The sequence below is a fragment of the Phoenix dactylifera genome, chromosome 7 (assembly GCF_009389715.1).
Source record: "Phoenix dactylifera cultivar Barhee BC4 chromosome 7, palm_55x_up_171113_PBpolish2nd_filt_p, whole genome shotgun sequence".
Classification (NCBI taxonomy): domain Eukaryota; kingdom Viridiplantae; phylum Streptophyta; class Magnoliopsida; order Arecales; family Arecaceae; genus Phoenix; species Phoenix dactylifera.
In genome coordinates, this window is record NC_052398.1 from 13,880,506 (window position 1) to 13,908,307 (window position 27,802).

The 27,802-nt window shown below is 36.4% G+C and overlaps 1 protein-coding gene across 2 annotated transcripts; it reads right to left on the minus strand.

Moving 5' to 3' along the window:
• On the minus strand, positions 1–27,163 carry LOC103715199 (protein PELOTA 1). 2 transcript variants are annotated; one of them, XM_008802752.4, is made up of 16 exons: positions 27,006–27,163; positions 26,830–26,912; positions 23,776–23,851; positions 22,213–22,287; positions 22,066–22,122; positions 18,887–18,932; positions 17,224–17,299; positions 13,710–13,785; positions 13,582–13,614; positions 13,399–13,467; positions 11,195–11,301; positions 5,414–5,486; positions 5,212–5,250; positions 4,542–4,636; positions 833–939; positions 1–562 (listed from the first exon to the last, which is right to left on the minus strand). In XM_008802752.4, exons 1-16 carry the CDS (start codon positions 27,054–27,056, stop codon positions 489–491), a joined length of 1,137 nt encoding a protein of 378 aa, XP_008800974.1. In that variant the 5' UTR covers positions 27,057–27,163; the 3' UTR covers positions 1–488. The 2 variants fall into 2 exon arrangements, with proteins under 2 accessions (XP_008800974.1, XP_008800975.1); XM_008802753.4 differs by lacking the exon at positions 13,399–13,467.
• Positions 27,164–27,802: the final 639 nt, after the last annotated feature.

The window sequence follows — 27,802 nt, forward strand, 5'->3', positions numbered from 1 at the left end:
ATGCAAATGCACCTTTACCTTCCTTCAATGCATTTCGAAAGCTTTAAGTGCATGTTGAAACCCTAACAAAGCTTACTGCAAAGAAATTGAACCAAGTGCAGAATTCTCCTTCAAGAAGCTGAAAATGTAAATATAGGAAGTCACGCAACCACTCAACAGATCAGTTAACATGAATCTTCAATAAAAAAAAATTCCACAAAGGTGGCACCATAGTTCTTCTCTAGCTGTTAGCATGAAGTATGCATTTTCTGATTTAGCCTCAGAGTAAGTTCACAAGCAGAATAGCATGGATTGCTTTCTTTACACTGCTCCCCGCTTTTTCAGAGTTGAAGAGAAACACTGATGACCCATCTATAAAAGTTATTTTCATTCTATAGCAATGTGCCAGATGCTGATTGCTGGGAAGACTTTGAACTGAGTATAGAGTTTGGTGGGAGCAAGAATGTGACATGCATCTCTGAAGCAAATAAAATCAATGCTGACATCCATCACATCTCAATGTCTTCCAAATCCGGTAATGGAAAGCGAAGTATAGCAGCAATTCCAGTCAGCTGCGCCAGTTCTGTTTGATCACAAATTTAGAAATTAAATTTGAAGGAATTGTGCTTCCTTATAACAATCTATATAAACTGCAGAACACCCCTGTTCGCACTATAGATTCCATTAAAGCTCATTGGATCCTAATTGATCCTTCTCAAAGTATAGTGCTGAATGAAAATACATAACTTTTCTCACAGAACTATTTGTGCCCTGGAGGTTGCACTGGAGGTTGCAGAATATCGTGAAGAAACAACAGTCAGGAAAAAGGGAGAAGCAGGAAAATTATACTCACGTTCTCCAGATACATGCATTGAAGAAAATATGTGAACAGCACCACCAGAATCCTTGACTGACTCGACCAATTTAATGTACTTTTGCCTTGTTGATATGTCAGAATTTCTGGAAATAAAACAAATAATTTACTCCATATAGACAAGAAACGTGAACTTGTGAGCAATGAAGTACCACATACAATAAATGATTAAATAATATAAGAAAAAAATGCCATGGAAGTCTTCAAGATCAGAAATTTATAACTGCCGAAATTAAGAAAAACCCACTAGTTGTAATCCATATTATCAACAAAAGCTTGCAACTATAGATGCTTAGTTTAACTTGCATTATTGCTGGAAACTAGTGAGACAAAACTCCATTAGCCTTTTTTAGTTCCAGATAAAGTATAATGCATTGCCACAGTCTAACACAATGCATGCCAATTATCTAAATTAACCCCTGTATGATCCTCATTTTTTACTAAATAAAGGATAAGAATTATTTCGTTTCTTCACAAATACCAAGCTGATTCAACATTTGTTTTTGTTACAAATTCTCGGGAACATTGAGGTCTATCCCGTAGATTGACTGATGTTTGATGTTTAATCCCTGTTGACTGAAAGTTTTATTCCTGCCCTTTGATTTCCATTGCTATTTTACATTTACACCTTGGCCCCCCATGCACTTATGCATAACTCTATGCCCTCAAGTTCAGAAACAGCATCCTCCAAAATCCTAGGCACCGGGATATGGCATGCATGCATGCATGTATATACAAAGAGGTGGCTTTGTGCAATTTGATGCTCATTTGAAAAAAAGAGAAACTTAGAATTATAAATGCTATATAACAAGTGAATTCAAAGTCAAACCGTGACTTTACAGGTTTTTTAAATTTATTAACTAGGTTTAAGATGTCTTGAGATACATTACACACACACATGCACACATGTGAAAAAGAAATACCTAGAATTAAGCTTTCGGACTGTGAATACATGACAAATGATATCAAAGCCAGACCCATTGTGCGTCACAACCTTTATTCATCATGTGGACCTCTCACTGAGATATACCAGGGTCAAAGAGGACCTGATAGGGTCAAGAAGGAACCGGTAGGGTCAAGTAAGACCGAAGCCATGGGTGGGACCCCTCTTTCTCAGGGAAGAGCCAATCGTGATGAGGGCGTCACAAGATTGGGAGGGGGAGATTGTCATAATTACATATTGACTAATAAAAGGAGTGCCACATGAATTTATTAGCCTAGGCCAATCCTCCCAACAACCTAAGCTTTTGGGTTGTAAGTCCGAACAGTTTATTCACTAAATTTATTTAATGTTACTTATGATGAGATACTTAAATTGATAACCAACCATGATGTATTTCTATTTGAATATAATGATATTCAAATACAAGGACACTTTGCTTAAAGTATCCATGAGGATACTTCACTTAAAAGTATCCAGCACTTAAAACTAAGAATGTCCTACATGACACTTCAAAAAAAGTGCCAAGTGTCGGGCACTTTTCCTGAAGTTATCAAGGCACTTCAAAGTAGAGTATCCAGCTGTTTCATGTTGTGTCACATGTCTAAGAGTCCAAAAATGTTGACACTTCCAAACAATTTAAAGATGGAATGTCCAAATAACATAGCCAAGGTTTTGCTTCCCCCTCCACCCCATGTTCTTCCCACAATCATTGTCATTTTATCTTATCCTGCAGTTCACCAGTCAATGGCTGCTGCTTTGCCATTACCCTCTCTCACTACTCACTAAAGCAACCTTCAACCCATCCCTTTCCTTATGTCTCCCCTCACCACTGGTCCCAAATCCTATTGTCTTCTCTCCCTAGGACCCTTCCACAACCATATTTATCCAACTTCTTACTATTGTTGCCTTTTGACCATGACATAATGGTGCTCACAATTGTCAATCGGGGGAAAGGGAATTGGGGAGGGGGTGGAGGGGGCTAACCATTAAATGGGATTTGGGCCACAGTGTGGGAAACAAAGAGATCAAATATTGAGGGAAGAACATGAAGTTTGGGTGTTTTTATCACTGCATGAATCCTAATAGGAAATCCAATCGTAAAAATTTAGAAGTACGTGATAGCAAATACTCTCAAAAGCAAGCCAAGCTAACTCTTATAATTTATTATTAATTTACTGAAAACTTTTCACTTTAGTAATATCAAATCCCACTTCTCTCCAAAAAAAAAAATGACGAAACCCTCAAAATATAGTTATTGAAAATCAAGGATAGGATCAAATAATTTTCTATTTAATTTTTTAAAACTAGGATCTATTAATTTGTTAAGATGATACTCTAATGACTTTACAATGTTAATTCATAAGCCGCCTTATGGTATTAATAACACCAAGGAATGCCGTACCGGCCCGTACCGGCCGGTACGGGCCGGTACGTACCGGTCCGGTCCCTGACCGGTACCGGACAGGGATGAAAACCGGTATTTCCGGTTTTCTTCTGTGAACCGGCCGGTACGGAGACCGTACCGGTCGGTACCGGCCGGTACCGCTTGGTACCGGCCTCGTACCGGTGCGAACCGGGTACGGTGTTTTTTTTTGGGGGGGGGGGACCACAGCGCCTCGCTGTGGGTTTTTTTTTTTTTTTTGATGGGAAAGAAAGTGGTCCGGACCGGTACGGTACCGGTCCGGACCGGTACCGTACCGGTCCGGCCGGCCACCGGTACGCCGATCCGGACCGGCACGGCGGACCTTGAATAACACCATTAGCACTATAAAAAACAATGAACTGCATGCAAAATAAGATGATTATTAAGATTAACTACGGTCTCTAGGATAGCATTATGACAAAAATATGTGGTTTCAGCTTCACTACAAAAGAAAATGGTGTCGTGTGAGAAAGAGAGGGGGGGCTGGGGGGGCAGCCATGGTCAAGCTTGGATTCTCCAATGGTCTAATCTTAAGTTCTACAGAGAAAATAAATTGTTGAGTTTACATTGGTTTGTAGGAGAATGGCCCTTCTTTCACATAGCAGAAAAGGGGAAGCTAAAGAACTGTTTACAATGTAGTAAAACCAAATAAGAGCCCCAACTTGACCATAGGTTTACTCGTCTTTCTTCCATGACTTTCAAATAAGGTTAGGAGTTGGAATCTAGAGGGATCAGGTTGTCAAATCCAATCTCTCTTACAACACTTTTTCTAGATGCTTAACCCTAGATTCCCTCTTTCTAGCCCTAGTTTGTGTTTATTTTCTTAGTTATAGGTCCACAAACAGAAAAAAAAGAGGATAGGCTGGTTGGTTTAGGTCCATATAAAGATTGGGTTGGGCATGGGTTTATTCTTCACAACCTGATAATAAATTGGTTTGGTATGGGTTGAAAGGTTTTTTGACTCAACCTGAATTTGCTCCGACCCAAAGCCAATGCAACCTGATCCCTTGCCACCATTAAATAGAAAACATAAGGGAGAAAATGATAGTAAAAATGTCATAATGCAGTGGCCTAATTTCTTTCATTAGAAAAGCCTATAAAATTTAATATTCTTCATTTGATTTTGAATAGTATACTAAATGTATAGCATTCAATCAGCGCTCAATAATTTAGGCAGACTGAAGCTTGAAAAAGTTTACAAAACCCCACATTTCTAAAGTACAGTTTAACTCTACAATTGTAAGGGAACATGTAAAATAGATCCAAAAGTCAATAATATTATAGATGAAGATTCACTTAGCAAAAATATAATAAATGCTTACTTAAAAAGACTATCCGTGATCAAAAGAGTTTGGACAGCCATGCGCTCATGTGCAACCTCAACATGCTTAGGCCCATAACAAGCACGAGCAGTATCCTAAAAATACCCAATTATTTTGACATCAGATTTCAGAAAATAGGTCTAGATTGAATGAATCAGAAGAAATTTTAAAAATACCGTACGCAAATTTATCATAAAAGAAATAGCATTTAGAACATAGTGACCTGTTTACATATTTATGACATAGTACATGCAATATATTCTAGGTATATTTGAACAGCTGTAATTTACCACATAATCAGCAGGTTCTAGCTTTCGAGACTTGAGCAGAAAGAACAGTAAGATAACAAATTGGAGTATAAAGCAAGTCAATTTGGCTAGATAGAGTTAGAAGTGAACTGAAAAGATACGTGCAGTGTGTCAATCATCATTAAAGGCAAGATGGCTACTTGTATACTCCATTTCTCTTTGCATGATCCTCTTAGTCCTCCAAAAAGGACATATACTAGCTTAGAAGAGACGCATGGTGTGCTTCAAGATCAAAATTATTTAGCACTCAATAAAGTCTTGGTTGCTGTATTCTATATTTATATGCAATTGTACTTTAATTACATGCATAAATCAAGAATTTAATTTTGAAACTAGTAATTACATTAAGTATAGAAACTTACATTTGAAAGCATATTGAAGAAATCCTTCAAGGCTCGGACCTGAAAGGAAAAGGCACAAAGGAAAAAGGTGTTGGAACTAAAACATGATAGACTACATGGCAACATTAGTTAATATAGATAAGTCACATAGAATTAAATAGGTCAAAAGAAAAGTAACACAGAACACGTATAGCACTATAGCAGTCTTAGGAGATCAGATTACTTCTTGTGCTGCTTTTGTGTCTTTGATCAAGGTCATGACACTCGGGGCATCCAAGACCTCCTTCAAACTATGCCTATACTCAAGAATAATGAGCGGTAAGTATGGAAAATGGTAAAAAGTACTCTTTTAGACTGTTAAAGTAAAACAGTTTAAAAGGACAGTATAAATGTGGAACTACGCTATTATACATTCCAAGGCACCCATAAAATATCTTCCACCCAAATGGTCCAGGAGGAGAAAGGAAACAGATGAACAAACAAACCAAGCAACCATTTCCAAATACACATACATGAGAATAGGAATCAACAATGAAGTATCTGTGCTCCCTCAAATATGATATCACAAAACCAAGATCTCCTACAAAAAAAAGATTTCCAAGGGGAATCTACAAAATATCTAACAGAACTATGAATTACTTATTCCATCTTGTTACTACCTATCTATAATATATTAATAAATGAGAATTTCAAATTTCCATCAAGATTCTATCTGTCATTTTTTTCCAAACCTGTATAATGCATGTCAAAATGATGCATGCTGTTATAGGCCAAGATGGCATAGACCAGCATGAAAAAGATGCATACAGCACCCTTGATTATGTTAAATATACTTTCTTATTTATTAAGTGATTGGTAAGCGATAGATTTGATGCATATTTCACATACATCAGTCATGTCTTTGTAAATTAATCTTCTTGTGATGCTAATATGAATAAGTGCCATCCATGGTTCTTTGTCTTGGTATGGAGCCCCATACTACTAACTTACCGATACAAGCCAGGTCTATTGGTAGGTCGCAATAGAAATTCCTGGTACGTTGTTGTTGGAGTCGAGATAGCAGTTGTACCATGTGTTAGTATAGGGGTGTACCAAGCCCTCATACTGTACCAGTACCATGCCAGCCAGTACAGGTCAGTACTGTAAGCACAGTGATCAAGGCTGTAAAAAGCAGTCACCTACATGCCTGGAGAACCCAACTGCCATGGTGATCTTCAGGCTTTTACACAATGCAGCTGTACAAATGACCCCAGGCAAATGCCTGGCTGCCGAGGGGCTGCCACTGTCTTATGCTGGCACCTTGTTTCTCAGTTTATTTAACGCATTATACTTTCAACTAATTCTCCTTTTAAGTATGTACGTAAAGAGAGAAACATGGAATGCATTCATAATACGTTCCTATAGATACTAAATGGTGCTAGATCATGCTACATTTGTAGAAAGTTTTAGATACTCGAGATCACTGGATAAAAAATTTTATCACATAGTAAAAGTGATGTAGTAAACATTTCATTGCTGCATCATTTAAATAAATCATGACCTAACTATTTGATAATATGATGTTCTCTGATGTGTCATTTATGAATGAAATATATGTACATATGGTTATTGGATCATGTAGGCTATTGATGATTCTATATATAAAAGTATTAACAATTTATTAATTTTTAACGACTTTTATTCCATGCGAACCTAATCGCGGGGCATTTTGTGCAAACCTTTAAGGGCGCCAATGCTTAGGTGGTTTGGAAACCTCGGGTGTCATCTTCCATGCATTAAGACAACAATTGACTCAACTAAAATAAATATTTATTATATCAATTCAAGAAGGTATCCTGGTGCCAAGTGTTAATAAACTTTTAGATGTGACAAGTAAGAAACATGATTTACTGCTTCATCTAGAATGAAAATATTTTAAACCTTTGACCATGAGATAGTACAAGATCTTCAAATGACTATAACATGTTTTAGCTCCTGCTTGTTCAGGAGAAAATCATTTAGGTTCATACAGGTTCTTTCAAATAAGAAGGGTCAAATTTACTTCTTCCTTACATTTATATACTGGTTTGTGATGAAAAATAAAAGAAAAGATAAGCAATATTGGCCTATATAAATTTCAGTGTTTTTGAAAGGCGATTGCAGTACATGAGGAGCCAAGAGCGGCATAGTACTTAAACAGGAAGTGTGTGCATCCCCACAAAAGAGAGGCTAAACTCTTAAGGAAGCTTCACTTTATCTGAAATAGAAGGTAGATGTGGACACTGTTTCTTAGCCTCCTTGCCAGAACTGTGACTAATTGCGCTCATAATTAGCAAGCAAACTCCAACTAAGCAGGCTGAAAATTAACAACCCATCTAAGATACAATGTAACAATAAATAAATATGTACCATCAATGATTACAAAACCATTGGCTACAACATGTTCACAGAAATGCATAAATGAATAAAAGTGGATGAACTCTGCTCTATCTAGGGTTATTGCATTGTCCTTTTGTTCTGTGTGACCTAGTGTTCTACCTGGACTATTTGAAGATCAGCATAAAATGACTGAAATGTCCCTGATATATGGGCATTGAAGTAGTTGTATGTTTTAATTCTTGAAACATTCAGTATAGTTTATAAATATATTAATACTTCAAACTTTAAAAATATTATCATAAAAGGCAATATTGTAATTTGACATTGTTTGTACCAAAAAAATTGACAATGGGAAAGAACTGATGGGTACATATGCAATTAACTTATGGTATGCAATCAAAGGCTCAACACGAAAACCATCTCTGTTGTAATCAGACATTAGGTCCCTGCATAAACCCAATCATGTCAATGAGGTGCCCAACAAGATTGGATTCATTCTTGAAGCTAACTTAATCAAACACATGTTCAAATAGAAATCATGATTAGTTCAAAACAAGAGCCTTATTGGGACTCAATTATGAAAAAAGTTCATGCTTGAACCCTCTTATATAATTATCCTAAGACAATCTGGCTCAAAGTCCATTGTACTAGTACTAGGTACCATATTGGTACCTTACCAATACGATACTATACATCCCTCACACCGACACAAGATCGAGATATGATATGATACACCCTCATACCGACACAAGGTCAGGATGCGATATGATACCCACCTCATACCGACACATGGTCAAGAGACCCTTTTCTCCCACCCAGCAATAGTATTGACCAAAACCGGGCAATACAAATCAGCACGATATGAGACCAAGTGGAAATAGTTGGTTCCACCCAGTATAAGCCAGTTTGGCCCTCATGTCATATCAAACCCCGGTACCTTATAGATAAAGTATGACAGCCGGTACCAAGCAATACAAGTTTGTATAGCAAAAAACCATGATCTACCTAAATTTGGCCCAAGTTTGTGATTGTATCAAGTTTGATAAGGTTTGAGCAAGAGATTCGTGTCACTCCCAAATTAGGTCAATTTGAATTCAACTCAAGAGGAAAGATTGACCTTTAATGGTTCTACAAGACTAGTAGGTCTTGATTGGTTTTGACACAAAATACCCCTTAATAGTTTTGAGTAATCACAGCAAGGATTAACGAACCATGCGAACCAGCCGGTTCGGGGCGTTCCGAATTGGGCCGATTGGTTACTGGCACAGTTCACCAGTTCAAAATAGGATATAAGGTTGGTCGGCTCTATTCCCTTCAAAACTCTTTTCACGTGTAATATTCGCTTTGAAACAGTCGGCCGAAGGCTCCATCACTTTGTTCACCATGTTGGAAAACCAGAGAAATGCCGAAGGCCCCTTCAAAACACTCCATCCTGCTTTCAAACCCTTTATCCCCCTTCGAAACCCAATGGCAATCAGAAGTAAGTTTCTCTCTCTCTCCCTCTCTCTCAGTCTTCATTGCTGGCCTCCATCCCCCTTCGAAGCTCTCCAAAGAGTTTCTTCTCTCTCTCTCTCCCTCTCTCTCCCCCCTCTCCTCCTTCCTCTCTCTTACTCCCTTCCTCTCCCTCTCCTCCTACTCCCTCTCCTCCTCTCTCTCCTACTCCCTCTCCTCCTCTCTCTCCTGCCGTTTTTGTTTCGAAACAAGGGAGAAAGGGTTTCGAAATCTTTTTTTTATTTTTGAATTCTGAATTGAAGTCGGCAAACTATATACCAACTTTTCTTTAGTAAACTCGGCAAATGGTCTATCAACTTTAGTTCAAAATTTGAAACTAAAAAAGTCTGAAATGCCCCTCCATGTTACGCTACAAACCCATACCATGCCATGCTAGTTGTCGACCAGTAGAGCCCTAGTAGGCTAGTACCGGTTTGGTGAACCTTGAATCACAGTGTACATAAGTGAGATACACATGTATCATAAGTAGCAAGTTTTGAAATCTTCCCTTCATTGTTAAAAGGATTTCCCACGGATAAAATATGAGACTCGCATGTACTTGGACATGGTTTAGGCCTAATTTATGAAGATATGAAATATTAGTATACTTAATTTTTTAAGGTATTTTCACAAAAATGGCATGTGACATTTGGACAAGTCAGGAGCTTGAATGATGGGGTTCCATCAAAGACCCTGCTAAGTGGATAGACCATATAATATATATATATATATACGGATACCAACACGTCAAAAACTTAAGGAGGACAGCTAAGTGACTGACCAAGACTAATGGCCACCTAAAGAATGATCGGTTAAGACCCAAGAATTTTATTTAGATCACCAAGCTTCTCGCATACATTGGTATTGGCTTTATATATCAAGGAATGAATGACTCGATGAAGCTTGAGTATCTTCTACAGCTCTCAACCTGACATTGATCCCTTTATGAATTGGAAAACTTTAGAAGACCCTAAGAATCAACCAATGGCTGCTAAAACGTATTTTTTAAGAAAAATACATCAAATTTAGCCTAGTGTTTAACATTATCTGTGCATTATGTGGTCTTGTGGAGGAGTCTATGCATCCTTTGTTATTTCAATCAAAATGCACTAGTCTAGTCTAGTAGTGTATATTGGCTAGCAATTACGATCTGTATTTCCACAGATTTGAGTGCATTCGGTTTAAAAACTATATTTGAAATGTGCAGCTCAAAACTCAAATTCATAGTTTCAGCTCAATTCCTTACGTGGGATTCAGACGAGGCAAAATAAATGTGGTTTCATTATAGAAGAATGTCACTATTTACTTGGTTTGTCCGTGAAAATTCATTTGTTCTCCAAGAAGGAAGAAGAACTAGAACTAAAGGGCGAACATGGATGAAAAAAAATGAGAAAATATAAGAGGAATGGAGGAAGAGAGCACCATGACTGAGTAAGAAAGCTTTAAACTCTGGAAATACTACTTCAGTGATTCTTTAATGACCATGACCTTTAAATACTTTTGACTATGATTTTGTACTTATCAACCCATCTCTCCGATCCTTAATGAGTAACGACTCTCCAATAAACTAGTTAATGACATAAAACTGCACAGGAAGCCTCTCATTACATAAACAAACTTCGACACTTTGGCATGATGACTAATAATTTTAATTGCAATAGTGGCACATTGATTCTCTTCTGGTTCGAGCAAACTCATCCCAAGTTTAAACGTTTTCATTAGGCATTTGAATGGGTATTCCATTCCTCCTGTCCTTCTTAATGAACCATTCCTCCTATCCTTAGCAGCCCTCTTGAACGCTACTTACTAATATATAACACACTAAGAAGTTGCAGGAGATAACCTCAGATGATGTAAACAAATTGACCACTTTGATGGAATGACTCTAATTAGCAAATGCAATGATGACACATTCAATTCAGATCTTTCAAACATTGCTTCTAGAACTTCATCCAGCGAGCTAAAATGAATCAAAGCTAAAAATTAGATCAGAAGGCAAGCTATTGACTATTGTCACTGAGGAATGTTGAAAGAAGATCAATATTATATAATTTAAATACAAGGATTACCTTGAACAACAGAAACAAAATATTATATGTATAATGTTAATCAAATTACAGATATCATTATTCGAAAACATAGCCAGAGAACTCACTTGTAACCGGATGTTGAATGTGCAAGAATTAGATGTGATTTGTTCTCAATGATCGATCTTAATTGTCGTCGTTCTGCTTCTAAAAGTAAATAATCACGAAATTGATCCTATGACATATTGAAAGAAAAAATAATCACAACAAAAATCCTTAAAAAAGTACCAACAATAATTCATGCCCAAACATTGTATGTGTCTTCCTCCTTTACTTTAATCATGAAGCATAAACTACATAAAAGTTAATGAATTTTTTGATCCATAGCTATAAAAGGAGAGAATGAAGGCATTTACATGAATATGGCATCAAGCATCATAGACATCATGGCAATTAACAGAGACTTTTAGTTCAAATGCTAGAAGGTTAAACAGATCAGTTAAATTATAAATAATGCATCATCAAGTAATCCTTTCTCAGGGCTTTGCCTACGGTGGCACTCACCTTTCTAGGTTTTCTTTTTTTTCTTTCTTTTAATGGCTACTATCCCTTCTTTTTATATGTGCCAAAACAGTTGAACAATCTTTCTAAAATCCTCCAAAACGGTTTCTATAACTTCTCCACTGATCCTTATCCAACAACTTCCCCAATAGCCCTTATCTTTCCCCCACTTATCCTTATCTTCCATTTTACCGCCTATTACTATTCCATGAACAGTAACTCGGATCGGGTACTGTTTATGTGAACAGTAACTTTTTTTTTTTGTTCTCTTTTCTAACTTCCTTCCCCCTTCTTCCATACATTCAATATGCACAATTCTATCTCCAAGACTTTTACCCATCCTTCGTTCCTAGAGATTAGTGATGGCCGTGGGCATTGAAGAAAGGCCAAAGCTCAAGCAATTAAGTGTAGTGGTTTGTGGTTGGGTTAGGCTTTCTATCACACCTAGGTGGACCCTTTTTTGCTTGGCAGTCCTAGTACATGACTTAACTAAAAATTCAAGCCTAAACATGGCTTTAGATAGAAAACACAGAAACAACAAAAAACATAAACTATGTACAAGATGGAGTCCTGGGACTACATCAAAAATGGATGCCTTGCGTGCTTGCAGGACATGTCCCGTAAGTATGCCATAGTTGCCATATCTCTGGCTCATTATTTTCGGTCACAGGCATGAGAAATCAAGTGGTATTGGAGCAATTTAAAATGTTATATTATAATTTTAGATAGAACTGGAAAATATAAAAATTATAAAAACAAAAAATATGGTTTCTTAATCTTTAAGATTTTTTGATTAAGTTCCTTAGCTATAGGGCCATCCCATGCTTCCCAATGACCAGTTACCTCTTTCAAAATTGATTGACCATAATCCCATGCACAGATGTACCCGTACTACCATTTTTGTATCTCATCTCAGCAGAAAAGCTTACAAAATTAAATATGCCTTCGGTTTTAAAGTTATCACAACGTTTTTCCATCAATTTACTCATTATGCTTAAGATCAAGAAAAAATGATAGGATAGCAATTCATCAGTTCTCTCCACATGTTTTTACAGAATTAATTATGGCAGAAGACTACAGTTAAATGAATTTTTTTATTATGTAGATATTTCCTGGTAAGGTAATGAATTTTTTCCATTTTCACCTGCATAAGATTGAAATCCATCTCCAAAATAATGGCATTTTTTCCAGAAGTAAATGATAAGCCAAAAAATCTAATGGAAAGTTTTCCTGTCCAAATCTGAAACAGGAACCAAGATATCTTGGTTTAAACAATAAAATCATGCATGGCATAATATTTTCCTGATAATTTCTGAATACCAAATGGTCTCCAGTGCATTAACTAGCACATTTGGCTTACACTGCACAGAAGTCCCTGAGATCCCAGGTGGCTGCTACATATGCAGGCTTTTTAACGGTGTCCAATGGTTGCCAGAAGCAGGGACATAAACAAACAGCACATGAAGTAATAAAGATCATCTTAAGCATTTCTTTTACAAGCTACAGACTATGAGAATATCCTGAAAGAAGAATAAGTCTGAACAATTTTGACATCAATCCTATTACCATGCAGAATCATCATATTCGTCTCAACTACAAAACTTTATCTTTTGTACTTCTTATGAGTGACAGAAGAATTTCCAGAGAGCAAAAGGTAATAAAATTCAGCTCAAGTTTTCAGGCATTCTCCTTAAGACTGTGAAACCATAAGTAACAGGGTAATTGTAAATAAAGGTTACAAAACTGTTCTTTAGAGGTTAGTGGACTGAACCTTTGTGAAGCCTGGGCTTGCAATTACTACACAGCGAACAACTTTAAAATCAATATGCTTCAGCAAAGCCTAAGAATCATGCCTCTTATGTCAGTTCTCAAAAAGATGTGCGCATGAGCATGATTATAGAATATATGACAAGTAATTTGTAAAAGGAAACAAAGCATTTTCAGCCAAACTCACCTGTAAAACATTCTCAAAAAATTTCTTCAAAGCCTATAAATGAACCAGTCAATTTACTTGATAAGTGATTCTAATGGTATCAAGTATACAATTTCAGGTTACAACTGAAAATACAAGTTCTAGCATACCGATTCGTAACCAGCAATGGCAGGACCATGCTTCCTTGGAATCGAGGTCTCTATGCGAGAGCGAGTTGCGGTTATACTGTTCGAAGGCAATAATTACCTTATAAGTAAATATTTATAATGCACGAAAACAGTATATTGAAAAAGTAATTACTCTATATTACCCCAGTTTTTCTAGATCATTTATGTAGAGCCTAAAAAATATAGTATACATTGTGTGGATGTATGTACATATATGTCTATGAATCTGTAAGTAGACACACATACATACAAATGTAAAGATGTACGCATGGACACATAAATCTGGAAACGTTAGCAACCAAATTATTTTTCATATAAACTTTTTCACCAACAGGTACCGCGCAGGGGAGGGGGGGTAGGGGGGAGGCAAAGCACTACATAGAAGCATTCAGTAAAATGTTGCCATAAATCAATCATTGCAACTACTTAAAACCTAAATAAATTATACCCAGATAACAACATTCAAACTAGGAGGTCCCAATTTTACTCTAGCACAAAGCAAGGAGAAACTAATTAACTACTCTTCTAAGAAAAGTTGCGTTACAGAATCGTTTGTGTAATTGTAAAGTACAACTCTACTAGTGACTTGCATTTTGCAGTCCGAAAAGTATGGCCTCAATGCAAATTAATAGAGAAAAATAATTCATAAATCAGATATGAAGAGGTGTGTATAACTTTTGCATTTCAGCCATTGGACTGGCCTGCCTAGTCCACCGGAAGTTAGCTTGTAAAAGAAAAGTAGATGGTCAACTGGGAATTAAAGGCCTTGGCCTTATGGATCAGTCTCTGATGGCTAAGCGGGGGTGGACATATCTGAAACTTGGTAAAGCCAATTTGGAGGAACCAGATCCTCTTGACATACCATAAAAAAATCAAGATAAGTGCAAGGTGGAAGCCTATGAAGGGGAAAAAAACAAGCTTTTTTATATGGAAAAACATCGTTTCTGCTTCAACTCATTTCCAGAACAGAATCCGGTATCAAACAGGGTAACAGGCTGGATGTTAAGTTCCAAGGTTTTGAACACCATGAGATGGGGTCATCCTGGTTTTTGCTTGGAACAGGATGCCCCAAGTGCCGTCCGCTCAGGACGGTGGATGTCATGTCCCTTACCAGTCCATTTCTTGACCGGTTCTATCCCGACACTCGGGACAATGGGATGCCGCACTGTCACACCAGTACTCAAAACCTTGTTAAATTCTGGGTAGATACCTAACTGGAAGAATTAATCCTTTATTATTTCTTCCCCAAACTCTACAATTGCTGCAAGAAGAAATGGGTTACTGCTGCCTCACAATGTAAAAAAGAAACACTCTACTTGGAAAGTCCAGGTCTGTCATCCTCTACCATTTGAAGATACTTTGGAATTGAACAAACTGCTTGATCTTCCTGAACACCATAGGCCATCAACAAACTCCAATACAATTTTCTAGAAGGACAATGTTTCCTACAACTACGCAACTGCTTTTCTGTGCAACTTCTTAAGCTCCAATGGCTTACAATGTCCCTTTGCAGAAACTCCATGGAAACTCACAGTGCCTCTAAAAGTCAAAATCTTTCCATGGTTAAGCTTCAAGATCCGACTCAAAACCAGAGAATAGCTGAACAGGAAGACCAACAAGACTTAGGTGGAGGATGTGTACTTTGTGGTGAACCTGTTGAGTCACATGACCATCTCTTTCTAAGGTGCATTATCAAAGCCATTTGGGTTGAGGTTCTGGACAAACTAAACAGCCAGCACTACCCAATTTCTTTCATATCACTTTGGATGAGATGGAGATCGTCTTATATTCCTAGAGAATTTCGAGCGGCATTTGATCAACTATGTGCAGCAATTCTGTGGTCATGTAGGAATGAAAGAAACGCCAAAATATTCCTAAATTGATCTTCATCAGAGAGTCAAGTTCTTCAAGCTAGCATTAGGATATTCAACGACTAGTCTATCTTATGTAGCCAGAAGCCATTGATAGGGTTCTCCGAATATTGGTGTCTTATTAGACATAGCTTGCTGAGGTCCTACTTAATAGTAGATATGCCTTTCTTGTTAAAGACCCTGCCTTCATTTTCTTTTGCTCGCTCTCTCTTTCGTTCTGTGCTCCCTTCTTCTATTGTAATTATTTTCTTATTTGGAACAAATTTTAGGTGGCTCTACCTCCCTTTATCCTCTGAAAAGAAATACCTAAAAGGGCCTACTCAACAATCTCACCATCAGATTCATATCAATATGACTTCCTTAATAGTCAGGAGTCAGGACCCATCAGCCAAATTTAAACCCTACTAAAAGATAGATGAGCCATCACATTAATATTGATCAAAGAGAAAAAAAAAAAGCTATAAGAGTGGTAAATGGATGGAGCTCACAGCTAGCAGGACAGGGCTTCTGAATACATCTACTAAACATCATAGTTCTCATAATTCCTTCCCAAACGCCTATGAATAAAGTGCACTTGCAAGGATGAAATGCCCGGCAATTTACTCACGCTCATCTTATGTAGTCTGCAAGTTGAGTTACAGATACCGGGGCTTTTGCCAAGTATTCTACATCATAAGATGCGACAAGACTACCTTGGAAGATAAACCACAAGATACACAAAGTCACAGCAGGGATGCTACATTAAAAGAGAGAGAATGCTGTGAGGACCCATACAGGCATGTGTTTGTTCCCATATTGGCCATGCACTAAGTAGATTTTCGATACTTCAGGGCCAAGAAACCCAAATAAGTCCTTCCTGCTAGCCTTTTTGGGTAAGGTCCCAGGTTGTTATAAAAAGTATCAGAACTAGGACCCAGCCCATGACCCATGTGAACTAGAGAAAATTGCAGCATGAACTCGTTGAGGTTGCTCAATCGTGGTGTTTGTGATTAGATTTGTAGTCCTTGTGATTGGATTAATGGTATTTGTGATCGAATTTGAATAGATTTTGACCCTTACCTGGCAAGGATGCCAAGGCTTAAACAAAGGAATGTATGTGAGGACCCGTGAGGACATGCATTTAGTCCCACATCAGTTACGCACTGGATAATACTGGGTACTTATATAGGACCAAGAAAGCCAAATAATATTTTCCGGCTAGCTTTTTTGAGTCAAGTCATGGGTTGTTACAAATTTAGAATACATTCCTAACCATGATTGGCACAACATGAAAGAGGAAAGCTATAGTTTTAACAAACAAAATTGAATGAACCGTATACAAATTTCACAAGTACAATTTACAATATGTAACATGTTGTCAAACACTTTTGGTTTGTGATCTACTATAGAAGGAACTATTGATTAAAATATGAAATTGACATAGAACAATTGGATGTCACTGGAATAAATGATGTCTTACAACTTCTCAAAAATGATCGCTCATATTCTCAATGATGCTATGATCCATTAAATAGAGAAAGCAGAAATTTCGGCTAGTTGCAGAATGTCCAAATTGAGTAACAACCATTAAAAATTGAAGTATTATTTTTTTTAATTCATGACAAGTATATCATGATACCAAGTACCTTTTGCCAATGAGAAACAAGTGAGCCAGCCCTTCTTGCATCAGAATGACAGCCAGATCAGCACTTGCAGAAGGATCTGAAATTTGGTTCCATGACATTAATTAGAAGGTAAACATGCTTCTGCTTTGCTACCCAAAAGAAACAAGCCACAAAAAAGGACTTCAAACGTATATAATATAAAAGAACAGGAAACTAGCTACAATTGATCAATTTTGATCAAAGTCATCAGTAGTCTAACATCAAAGGGCTTGATCAAACTAGAAATTCTCCGGGACATGATTTGGCCTTTGACCAGTTATGTTGTGAGCACATTTTCAAATTTACATAGATTATAAGCTATTTGTTGGTAATCATTACTTGGTATAATGGCGATCTTCATATCAAGTTTATCTTTGTATGCACTTTTGTGTTTGTATTCTGTAAATTTTACTCTCAAATTTCTTTGTGTACTCTTAAATAGTTAGATTGTCCTCAAACAATTAAATAACATACTACAATTTAAATCGATGCATAACATCTTTTTTAACATTTCCAATGATTTTTTTATAATTAACAAAAAAAATTAAATGCCTTGTACTTTCACCTCATAACATAAAAACCATGTTTACAATAATTAAAACCATGTATCCAATAATTATAGTATATTTTTCTACTACTTCGTTGTTTTCATTTTTTTCCTTGTTTTTGATCAGATCTGCTGAAATTGAAACTGAGTCCTGAACAGAACTGAAACCGAAAGCAAACTTCAGAGTTCAGACCTTGCATGTTGTAGCTTTATCCCAGCAACATTGTCATCCTATGATAGTTTTAGAGAATAGCTCTGTCAACTTCCACTGATGCATATTTTAGCTTTGTGTCCTCAAGTTTCTTCAAGCTTTCCCATGCAAACATTATTTTGGCAGTATGATTGACACACCCACTTCTAACAATAGATAAATTCGCACCCACTTCATTGACACATTACCTATGAACCCTATATGTCTCGAAGAGGGCATAATTCTGGTTTTTGTCCAAAATGGGTGCATGTATATATATATATTGTATCAAGGTTCGCCGGTCGCCTACCGGATCCGTACGGTTCCGGTTCATACCGGAACTGGCCAGTACGAACCGGCCAGCTCTTCCCCGTCAGAGCCGGAAAAGCAAAAGAGAACGAGAGAGAGCGCGGGGAAGAGAGGGAGGGAGGAGACCTGTGGCCTCCATCGGAGAGCCGCGGAGGGGCGACGGAGCCTGCAGGGCAGAGCCCTTGTTTTCATAAGGTCAAAGGAGATGGAGGCTCGAAAGCCCTCCCTCCCTCCATCTCCCTCCGTCCATCTCCCTCTCTCTCTTTTTTCCTCTCTTTCTTTCTCCCTCTCCCCCTCCCTCGTCGGATTTCTCGAACCAAGGGGAGGACCATGTCCGCTCTCCAAATCAGATGATTCGGGATGGTATCGCCTTCCATGTTGCGAACCTTTGAAGTAACCAACAACCTTTAACCATAAATAAATAATTAAGTGTGAGGCTACATAGTCTATAGAAACATTATGTCAGTAAATCAATCAAGTATACCTCAACCAATACTCCTATTTACAGCAATGTAGGGAAAACCATAAGAAAGAACAATAGCTCTAACGAGAAAACCGATAAATATATGAGGCATTTATTGAACTAAAAGACAGCATACCACATGCTTGTTGGAGAACATCACGTGCCATCGAATCCCAAACATCCTAGAGGATTTATTGAAATTTTATTAAGGAATGCAATTCAGGTATAGCATGATAAAAAAGAACAAATGCACTTAATCTGCATATTAATGTCCAAATGGTAATCTTAAATAAAAAAGAATGTGCCAAACAACAGCATAAACAGGTAAAAATTAACAAGTGTCAATAGACTAGCGCAACTAGAAAAACTCAGGCAATATCATGAATGATATTACATGCTTGGAGATGGAACTTCACTTCAATCAGATAGGAAGACTGCATTTAAAGAAAGTTTCTTTCTAGAAATATGTGAATATTCTTCCTCCTCTCAATTGGTGCACTTATACTCTACATTCAAGTCACTCGATGAATCAATAAGGAAAATAGTGAAGAAGGAACAAATACAAAATCAGAAAGTTATTATAAACCACCTGGAATTTAACTGCCAAAGAGTATGCAAAGTTGCATTATTAACTCATGTTTCTGCTCTCTAGGTTAGTACTAAGCAAAAGAATAAGCAGATTAGATTTAAGGATCTGACAGACATAGAAACCAGACATAGGAAGCAAAGGATCCATTTTCTCATTACAATTTTCCTTTCCAATTAATAATTTTTGTCACTGACTAATATGGTGCACACCATACTCACCTAATATCATCAATAAAATAAACTATAATGAAATCACCATATAGAGTTTATATTTATACCGGTCAACATTCAATTACTTATTATGTTTAGTATAGCACCATACTATGAAAACCACAATTTTAACATTCTTTATAATCTTTAAATTAAGTGGTTTGAATTATGACGTTTTAAGAAAAAACTGATGCTTGTGAAGATTCAGATGCAGCAGCACTTTGTTATGGATGACCAGAAGACAGCTAAAATCAGTATATTTTCCCATGAGAAGTTCACAGACCTCTCTAAGAACTTTACAATTTCCTTACCACAATACATCTTCATTTAATTGGTAATGAAGATTGATATACACAGTTATGCACTACATCAGAAAACCCTTAACCAGCAAGCATATAGGCCAATTGATAGATCAATGTGTGATCCACAAAAGGTTCAGAATATTGTACAATGGACAGTCAACTTGACAAATCCTCCATGAAAGGGAGCCAAACTCCCAGCAAAGGTAAACTCGAGCCAGAGAGGTAATTAGTATGAATCCCAGTGGGGTAATTGATGGGTTTCCAAACAGCTACCTTATGAATTCCATGTTTCAAACTCATGCAACTAGGAAGCAAACTCAAAGTTTCCACCAGGCATGAAAAGAGTAGACAAAGAAGAAAGAAGTCAAGATTTAATTTATTGCTTTTTAATGATCTCATGAATTAAAAAAACTATGAAAATGTACAATAGGTCCCTTTTAGGAAGGTGTTAGGGTTGAGTACTATAAATAACCCGTGAATTGGACCCTTCGGAGAACAAGTTGAATGAAAGCAATCCATTCCTAAACTCTTCTATGTGTTGCGTGCAGTGTCATCACAGGCAACCATGTAGGCAGTCCCACTTAGGAGCTTGGGCAACTCCTACGCCGAGGCACCTGATGTCTTCCTAGCTGTCAAACAGGGCAGCTACCCAAGCACATAGATTGGTGCCTAATCAAGCGCAAATTACCACCTTTGACTGCTTTTACAAGGCGTGCACCTATGATATTATTTATCACTGCAAATTCCAGCCATGTTTCTTCACGTATGTTACAGAATTTATCGACTCTCAAGTAATTTAGGGTATTAATGAATGAATATGATGTTTTTCATGTGATTTCTATGAACCAAATATGACTTTGTGACTGTTGCTGTATACATAAATATGGTTGAGTGTTTTGTTGTTTTTTCTCTTATCTTGCCTACTCAATTTGTTCGGGTGATTTCAAAGTCTTGCTCATCGAGAAGGTCGCCCTCCTAAATTAGTGTGTAACTATGCATGGTTGAGTGTTTTGTTGTTTGTTTTTCTTATCTTGCCTATTCAATTTGTTTGGATGATTTCAAATTCTTGTTCATCAAGAAGGTCACCCTCCTAAATTAGTATATATTCTAGAATATCTATGACATGCTCCGAAAGAGGAATGTCATTATGGTGTTTACCGTGTAGTTCGCTGATTGAGTGGAGATCGGCAAATAATTATCAAACCATGGCATATAAATGTAGTGAATCATGTGATTAGAAGTATTCTCGTCCTAAGATCAATGTTTTGCCACAGTGCTAAGGAAATGTGATTATAATTATGCCATTGAATACGCATAGCTGGAAATTATGTTATCATTCTAGAAAAAACATATGGAATATCATGACTAGGTTGCAATGGTTATTCTACATACCAAATCAGAGGTAAAATGGTTTGAGGAAGTTAGAACAGGCAAAAGTATAGGTGGAAGCTTGGTAGCTTCAACGCCCATTCTCCAGCTTTGAAAAAATGGTTAGAATCAAAACATAATAGGCCATTTTGACCAAGACTGGTTACCACTTGCCTTCATGTTGCTTGATCATGAATATAGGATCTGCATACTAACATCTGTTGGAAATTAACTCCAAAAGGAAAAAACTTTAGCAGTTAAGAGTATTTCCATACAAGGTATTTTTATAATGAATAATTATAAATAAGTGCGAAGTGTAAAATTAATTTGTATCAAGTATCAACAAAAGAACATTATATATGTGGATCATTTTCATGGCAATCAGTTATGTAATTAAGCATTAGAAGTTCATTAGTTACTCTTTAAGTTTATAATAATTAAAAAATACAGTATGGATCCCAAAGATTATGACATTCAAAAAACTCTGGACATGTTTCAGCTCATCTTTTTGTCAAATATTAATGAATCCTGTCATTTAACATTAACAACTGCATCTGATTAATATTTTATTTATTCCAATGGCAAGATGTTCTAACATTAATACATTAAGCAGATAGCTAAATGATCGATGTGAATGTCAAGTTAAAGGTCAGAAAAATCCACAAATTAAGCTTAGGTTTCTTCGTGTGAATTTCAATTTAGTGGATAGACTAAAGAAAACAAAAGTGGAGTTTTCTATAGAAAAAAGAGAATACTATCTTTGTTGCAGGGAGAACATTATCTTTCGTAATATCTTTTTGCTGAATGAGATTATTTGACAGAGAGAAATTAATGATTGAGAGTTTACCTTCCTTAGGACAAAAGGCCTATGTGGCTCAATCTGTAGAGTATGAAATTGTCCAATCTGCATTTAGTACAAACAAAGTTACTGGTGCTACTTCTAAATGGTGCCACATCAGCAACTACATTTAATTTATTATAGAACTTAACTGACCTTCACATGTTCATTCTCCAAAATATTCTTTCCGCGTATACGCAATACTGACCCCTCCTTGTCATAATCAACAGACTGAGTAGTGCAATGAATTAGAACCAATATTTAATTGCCAAGAAATGGTTTTAGATAAAAAAATAATGGGATGTAAAAAAGGAAAAGACGTGTTCAGATGGCCATAAGAAATTAGAAAGTTAATCTAAGAATGAAAAATATAAACAGGAACTTTATTAGTGATGCAGTCACTTCAGCATAACCTAAAACCCAGCATGATCATATTAGAGATGGTATAATCGAATGAGAATAAATGGATGGAGATCATATTCAAATAATGGGGTCATTTGTCACAAGGCAGAGGCAAATTGGTAGAGAATGCATATACAGTATTCACTTTCAGCAACTAAAAAACAGCCTAAAGAAAAACTGGATTGAAGTTGGGAGAAGTTATTGCTAAGTTCAGATAGAGAAATAAAAGAAGCAAGATTTGCTAAGGAAGGTTAAATTAATGGAATAATTCTTTGGTAGTAACATATGAGAAGTAATAAAAGGCCCCTTGTATCATGGATTTAATTAAACTTTATATATAGCCTATATATCATATAATAAACTTTAACATAATACAGTCCACAATATATATTTATATGTGGGTACATGTGCGTGCATGTGTATAGGGTTTATGCTTTTGGGTTTAGGGTTGTGCACAAGGTCTGCCAAACCAGTACTGAGACCCATACCGGTTGGTGGCTAGTTTGGTATAATACCGGCGACTCACGATACACAAGGGCGTGTCAGTTCCAAACTGGCACGCCAATTCTTTTCAATATTTTTTAAGTTTGAATTAATGATAATCATTTTTTTTCAATTTTTTCAAAGCTTTGAAGTATAATTTGATATTTTTTGATATTTTTTTATGTTTCTATAATCCCGATATATTCTAAATGATACCTTTTGATATTTTAGAGTGATACAAAACATAAAAGTTATTTTTAAGTGTAATTTCTGTTTCTAGAATGATTTGCATACTAGAAAAAACAACATGAAATATCCTAAAATCAATTAATAGCATGCAAAACATAAAATGATACAATCAATTACATATATTTAAAGTACAGTATACATGTCAATATCTAGAATCTCATCGAATGGCGATGTCTCTTATAGATATCCGGATCATTAGCATAATCAGAAGGTACATCAGCCCACCCTCTAACCAAGCGGGTAGGAAAATGCCCCTTCACAAGGATTCTTAGAGTTATGAATTATGATAGTATATCTAATTAACCCTTTTAGTTAATTCCTAAGTTTAAGTATCAACTGCATTTCTTAAAATATCTTTATCTTTTATTTATTATATGTACAGTGCATTGTGCGTACCTATAAGTTAGCCTTTATCATTCTCCTATATTATGATATGCAAAAATCACTTTCTCCAATTCTCATGAGCTAATCTCAATTGTTTGCACATTATTTTAAATTTTTTAAATAATAAATCATATCATTACTAGTGGGTCATGTTTTGCTTGTGTAATGTTTAATTATTCAAGGGCATAATATTAATCTCACCTCAACTTTAATTTCCAGCTTTAATTTAACACGTTCAGCATCCCGCCCTCCAGAAGCCTTCTCTTTGAGAACTTTTCTGTCAATAGTTGAGCAAATGAATGAATGTAAACAAGAACTTAGCATATTCATTCCACATAGATATTGAGCACTAATAAAGTAATTATAGTTATCAAGATCATCAAAATAATAGTAAACAATCTACAACAGCATATCCAATACTCTACAGAAGCAGGCATTAGACAATAAAGTTTGTCTAAGCTTCAGAACTTCAGCTATCTTTCTATAAGTAATATTCGTCCATTATATTCTATGTAGACAATCATGACCATGTTGTGTTTTTTTTTGAAGAATTTAGGATTCTCCAATTAGCAAGAATTCAAACAAATAGGAACCATAAACAACATTGAAATGGCAGTGGAGGCACAAGCAAGCATATGCCAGGCATCATAAAGGAGACAACATTTTTTAAGCCAGTTCCAATCTATGACAATAGAAATGTTTAAAACATCTCCAAAATTGTTTAAACCCCTAAACAATGGTAAAGTTAGCACTACTGTTCTACTCATCAGTGTTCAGATCATTAAAGCCATTTGGTGATAAATCTAAAAAAAAAATAGGGTAGGAGTTCCCAGAGACTAAAGCCTAAAAGCCCTTCCTGATCTATAACCCCCTAGAAAGGTCAAGTAGAATCTAAGGCCATAAGGTTCCTAGGTCCCATGCTATATTGTGTTACATACCAAACTATAAGAGATTTTAGAGAGACAATTGCATGTCTAGCATGGTAAGATCACATAATAAAGGTTAGATTTGAACTTAAGAAGTATGTTGAGGTTAGTGTACTTTTATCTACTAAATATATTTACAGGAATCTGCTTGAATTGTCATGAGCTGTATCCTTTTGTCTGGTAAGCTTCATATCAAGGTCTTCACTACCAATTTCAACAAATGTATCAATACCCAACCTGTACAATGTTGGTACAGACAGGTTCTTGGTGCAGATACCCAGTATAGGTTAGTATGCCTAGAATGGATCAGTATGGTCTGGTACTAAAAATGCTGCTTCCCATTACTTTACATGTTTTTCCACAACTTATTTCCTTCTTATAGAGAATCTACTGCATATTTGTGACAAGAATATCCTTAAGTTTTTCAAAAACTACAAACTACAAACTTTCATCAGACATGATTCCTATTCCTTAATATACTTTCCATATTTTTTATCAATATCCATTTCGTTTCACTGCACATTGTCCTCTGTATTTTCTTGCTTCTTCTTTTTTTCACTTCCTAACATTGTGCTAATTGACCCCATATAAAAGGACATAGATACTAACCAGTAAAATAAGAGAAGAATGCACTAGACATGAAGAGTTAATATATTGTTTTTATATTTGGGCCAGTAGTCCAATCTAGAGTTTTTAATCAAAAGTTAATTTCCATTCCTAGAAATAAATAACTTGTGCCTGATTCCTTTTATCTATTTTACAACTTTCAATTTTTTTCCTTTTATTAAAGATGTGCTCCTATGACGCAGTTTTATTTCTGCAATTAAATATGTTCTCTACTGCTTTCTTTTGTCGAGTTCACTCTACAAAATAGAACATATGGCTCGGATTAGCCATATCAGGCTCGACTTCTAAGAGAAGCTTTAGGTTTATGTTACATGGGCAATTCAAACTCAAGTGCTGGCAAATCCTCTTATCTAAGACAATATCGCACATGCTTAGGATTCAAGTTATTACAGGATGCATTTTTGTGCTTGAGGTTACCATAGGGTGTATTTTTTCCACTAAATAGACCGCATAAGTCACTTGTTTAGTATATGAGGCATCTCAGGATAGTTAAGGTTCATATTAGATCATAAATGAAGCCCTCTGTTTCAAATTAACCTTGTAAGAGACTCAAGGTGAAATGTTCTCAAATTTGCTCTAAAGCAACATAAGACATGGTGCTTGGAACACCATGATGTATTGTAAGCTGTCCTACACAAGAGTTATTAGTCACTGTCGAAATGAACGGATCATAATAATGGTCATCTGAATTTCGGGTATCATTATTACTCCTACCTAGTTCCTAGTAGCTGATAAAACAACTGATCACACTTATTAGATGTAGACTGTTGGGGAGTGGATTGTAGCTTTTGAGTTGAGTTTTGTTCTTTAAGAGAATTTGAGACTAAACTAGCATCAAAGGATTAACATTATTGGATGCAAAATATCCATCTTGGTTAATCCTAATTAAAGTTTTAAACAAACATCAACATAAGTATTAGAGATGTGAGGCTTGTCCCTTCGGGTGTGGATCGATGTCCAAGAAACGATGTAACCCATCAAAACTAAGGGGAAATGTTAGAACCTCCAACAACGATCATCTGTAAATGGCCCATATGTTACAAATCTGGGCTCAGGTTAATGCAACTCTGCTTCCTATTGTAAAGATAGCATGCCAATTTCAGAATCTTAAGTCCTAAGAAAACATTTATGAGTTAAATTTCACGTATATCTCTCAAAACTCCCTCTGATGATTTAACAAAGCATAAGACTGTTCATGCTCCTAAAGTTTTTAGTCTCCTGCGCTTGCTAACAATTTTTGCCCGTGATTACCTATCAAATTCATGCATAAAGTGAAGTAGAAAAGACTGGATAGATCATTCTTCTCTCCATGCCCAGTATAAGTCATGCGCCTAGAACATTTTTTCACAAAATCTGATGTTCAGCACGTTGTTCATCGACAAATTCTCGCTCACAAGGTAGGATCAAGTCTCCAAAAAAATAAGAAATAATAAAAAAAAACTGAGTAACATCTCTTCACATGCCTCTTGTATCGAATTAATTTGATATGGAATCAAAATATCATAGCAAACTTAGGGCTTTAACGACAAACTACTTTCTTCTAATTCATCGCCAATTATATCAGAAAAACCCAATTTTTTCAAGAACAATAACGAACTACTCTAATCCTCTCCACCAAGAATCAGAGCACTGCCCATGTCGAATATCTATAATATAAAAGTAAAAAAAAAATAAACAAATAAACAAAAAGACAAGATTCTACCTAACCGTAACAGCTTGAACGCTGTCACCTTCGCAAATCAGATTGTAGGCATGCCACATATCATCATCTTCCTCAGGAACGACCTGGATGCCCAAGAATTACGTTTTCCCAAACATAATCAATTAACTAAAAATTCGATTTGACGAAGAGAAAAGGAGAATAACATATTAATTCACCTTAACGCTGCCAGGTCCGTTGGGGACCAGGTCCCGGCGGACGAGCTTCATCGCTAAAAGTCTCTTAGCATCGCTCCTGATGCTTCTGCTAAGAAGAGAAATCAAGAACAAGAAGTGGTGGGTTGAGAGACGGGTGAGGAGGCACCGGAAGACTCACGCGACCTTTAAGCTGGGGATGCGACTCGGTGCCGAGCTGAACCAGGCGTAAAACCGGCGGGATTCGGACCGGGTTGAGAATTTAGACATAACCCGGACCGACCCTATTATCGAGCCGAACCGCTGGCTGCTGTTCTTCCGGGATGCCGAACCAGAGATGTGGAAGACCGGAAGAGCACCGGTAGAAGGCACGTTAGAGAGAAGTTCTGCAGATAAGTCCCTAACATCTTCTCTATTTATATATATAATTTATAAAATCATCTATTTGTACGTATCAATTTTCTCAGCTTTTGGATGGATTCAGGTTAGTTAGAGTTGCAAAATGATCAAATCTTTGGCTTATCGGCAAAAAAGGCTCAAAAATAAGGGTGGTAATTTATTATTCAATCTGCAAACGATCCATTTTGAACAAATTTGGGTTGACAGAAACGTATTTGAATATGAATCAATCCGTCTATACCCATTTATTAAATGGCTTGGGTTAAGATATAGACCTTTAGCCCGTTTAACCCATTTACCCTATTTAATAATTAGGTCGGATCATAATTGGACCTATTTAACCTATTTAAAACCTACTTAACCTGTTTCTAATCTATTAACCCTCCCGCTTAACTTGTTTAATTTATTTAAATTCATTTAAT

Coding starts and splice junctions, on each gene's coding strand:
- LOC103715199 (XM_008802752.4), bottom strand. CDS start 27,056: ATGAAGCTCGTCCGCCGGGACCTGGTCCCCAACGGACCTGGCAGCGTT. Junction 17,300..18,886: donor TGTTCTCCAACAAGCATGTG/GTATGCTGTCTT, acceptor ACCAAATTTCAG/ATCCTTCTGCAAGTGCTGAT. Junction 11,302..13,398: donor CAAGCCCAGGCTTCACAAAG/GTTCAGTCCACT, acceptor AATATGTCATAG/GATCAATTTCGTGATTATTT.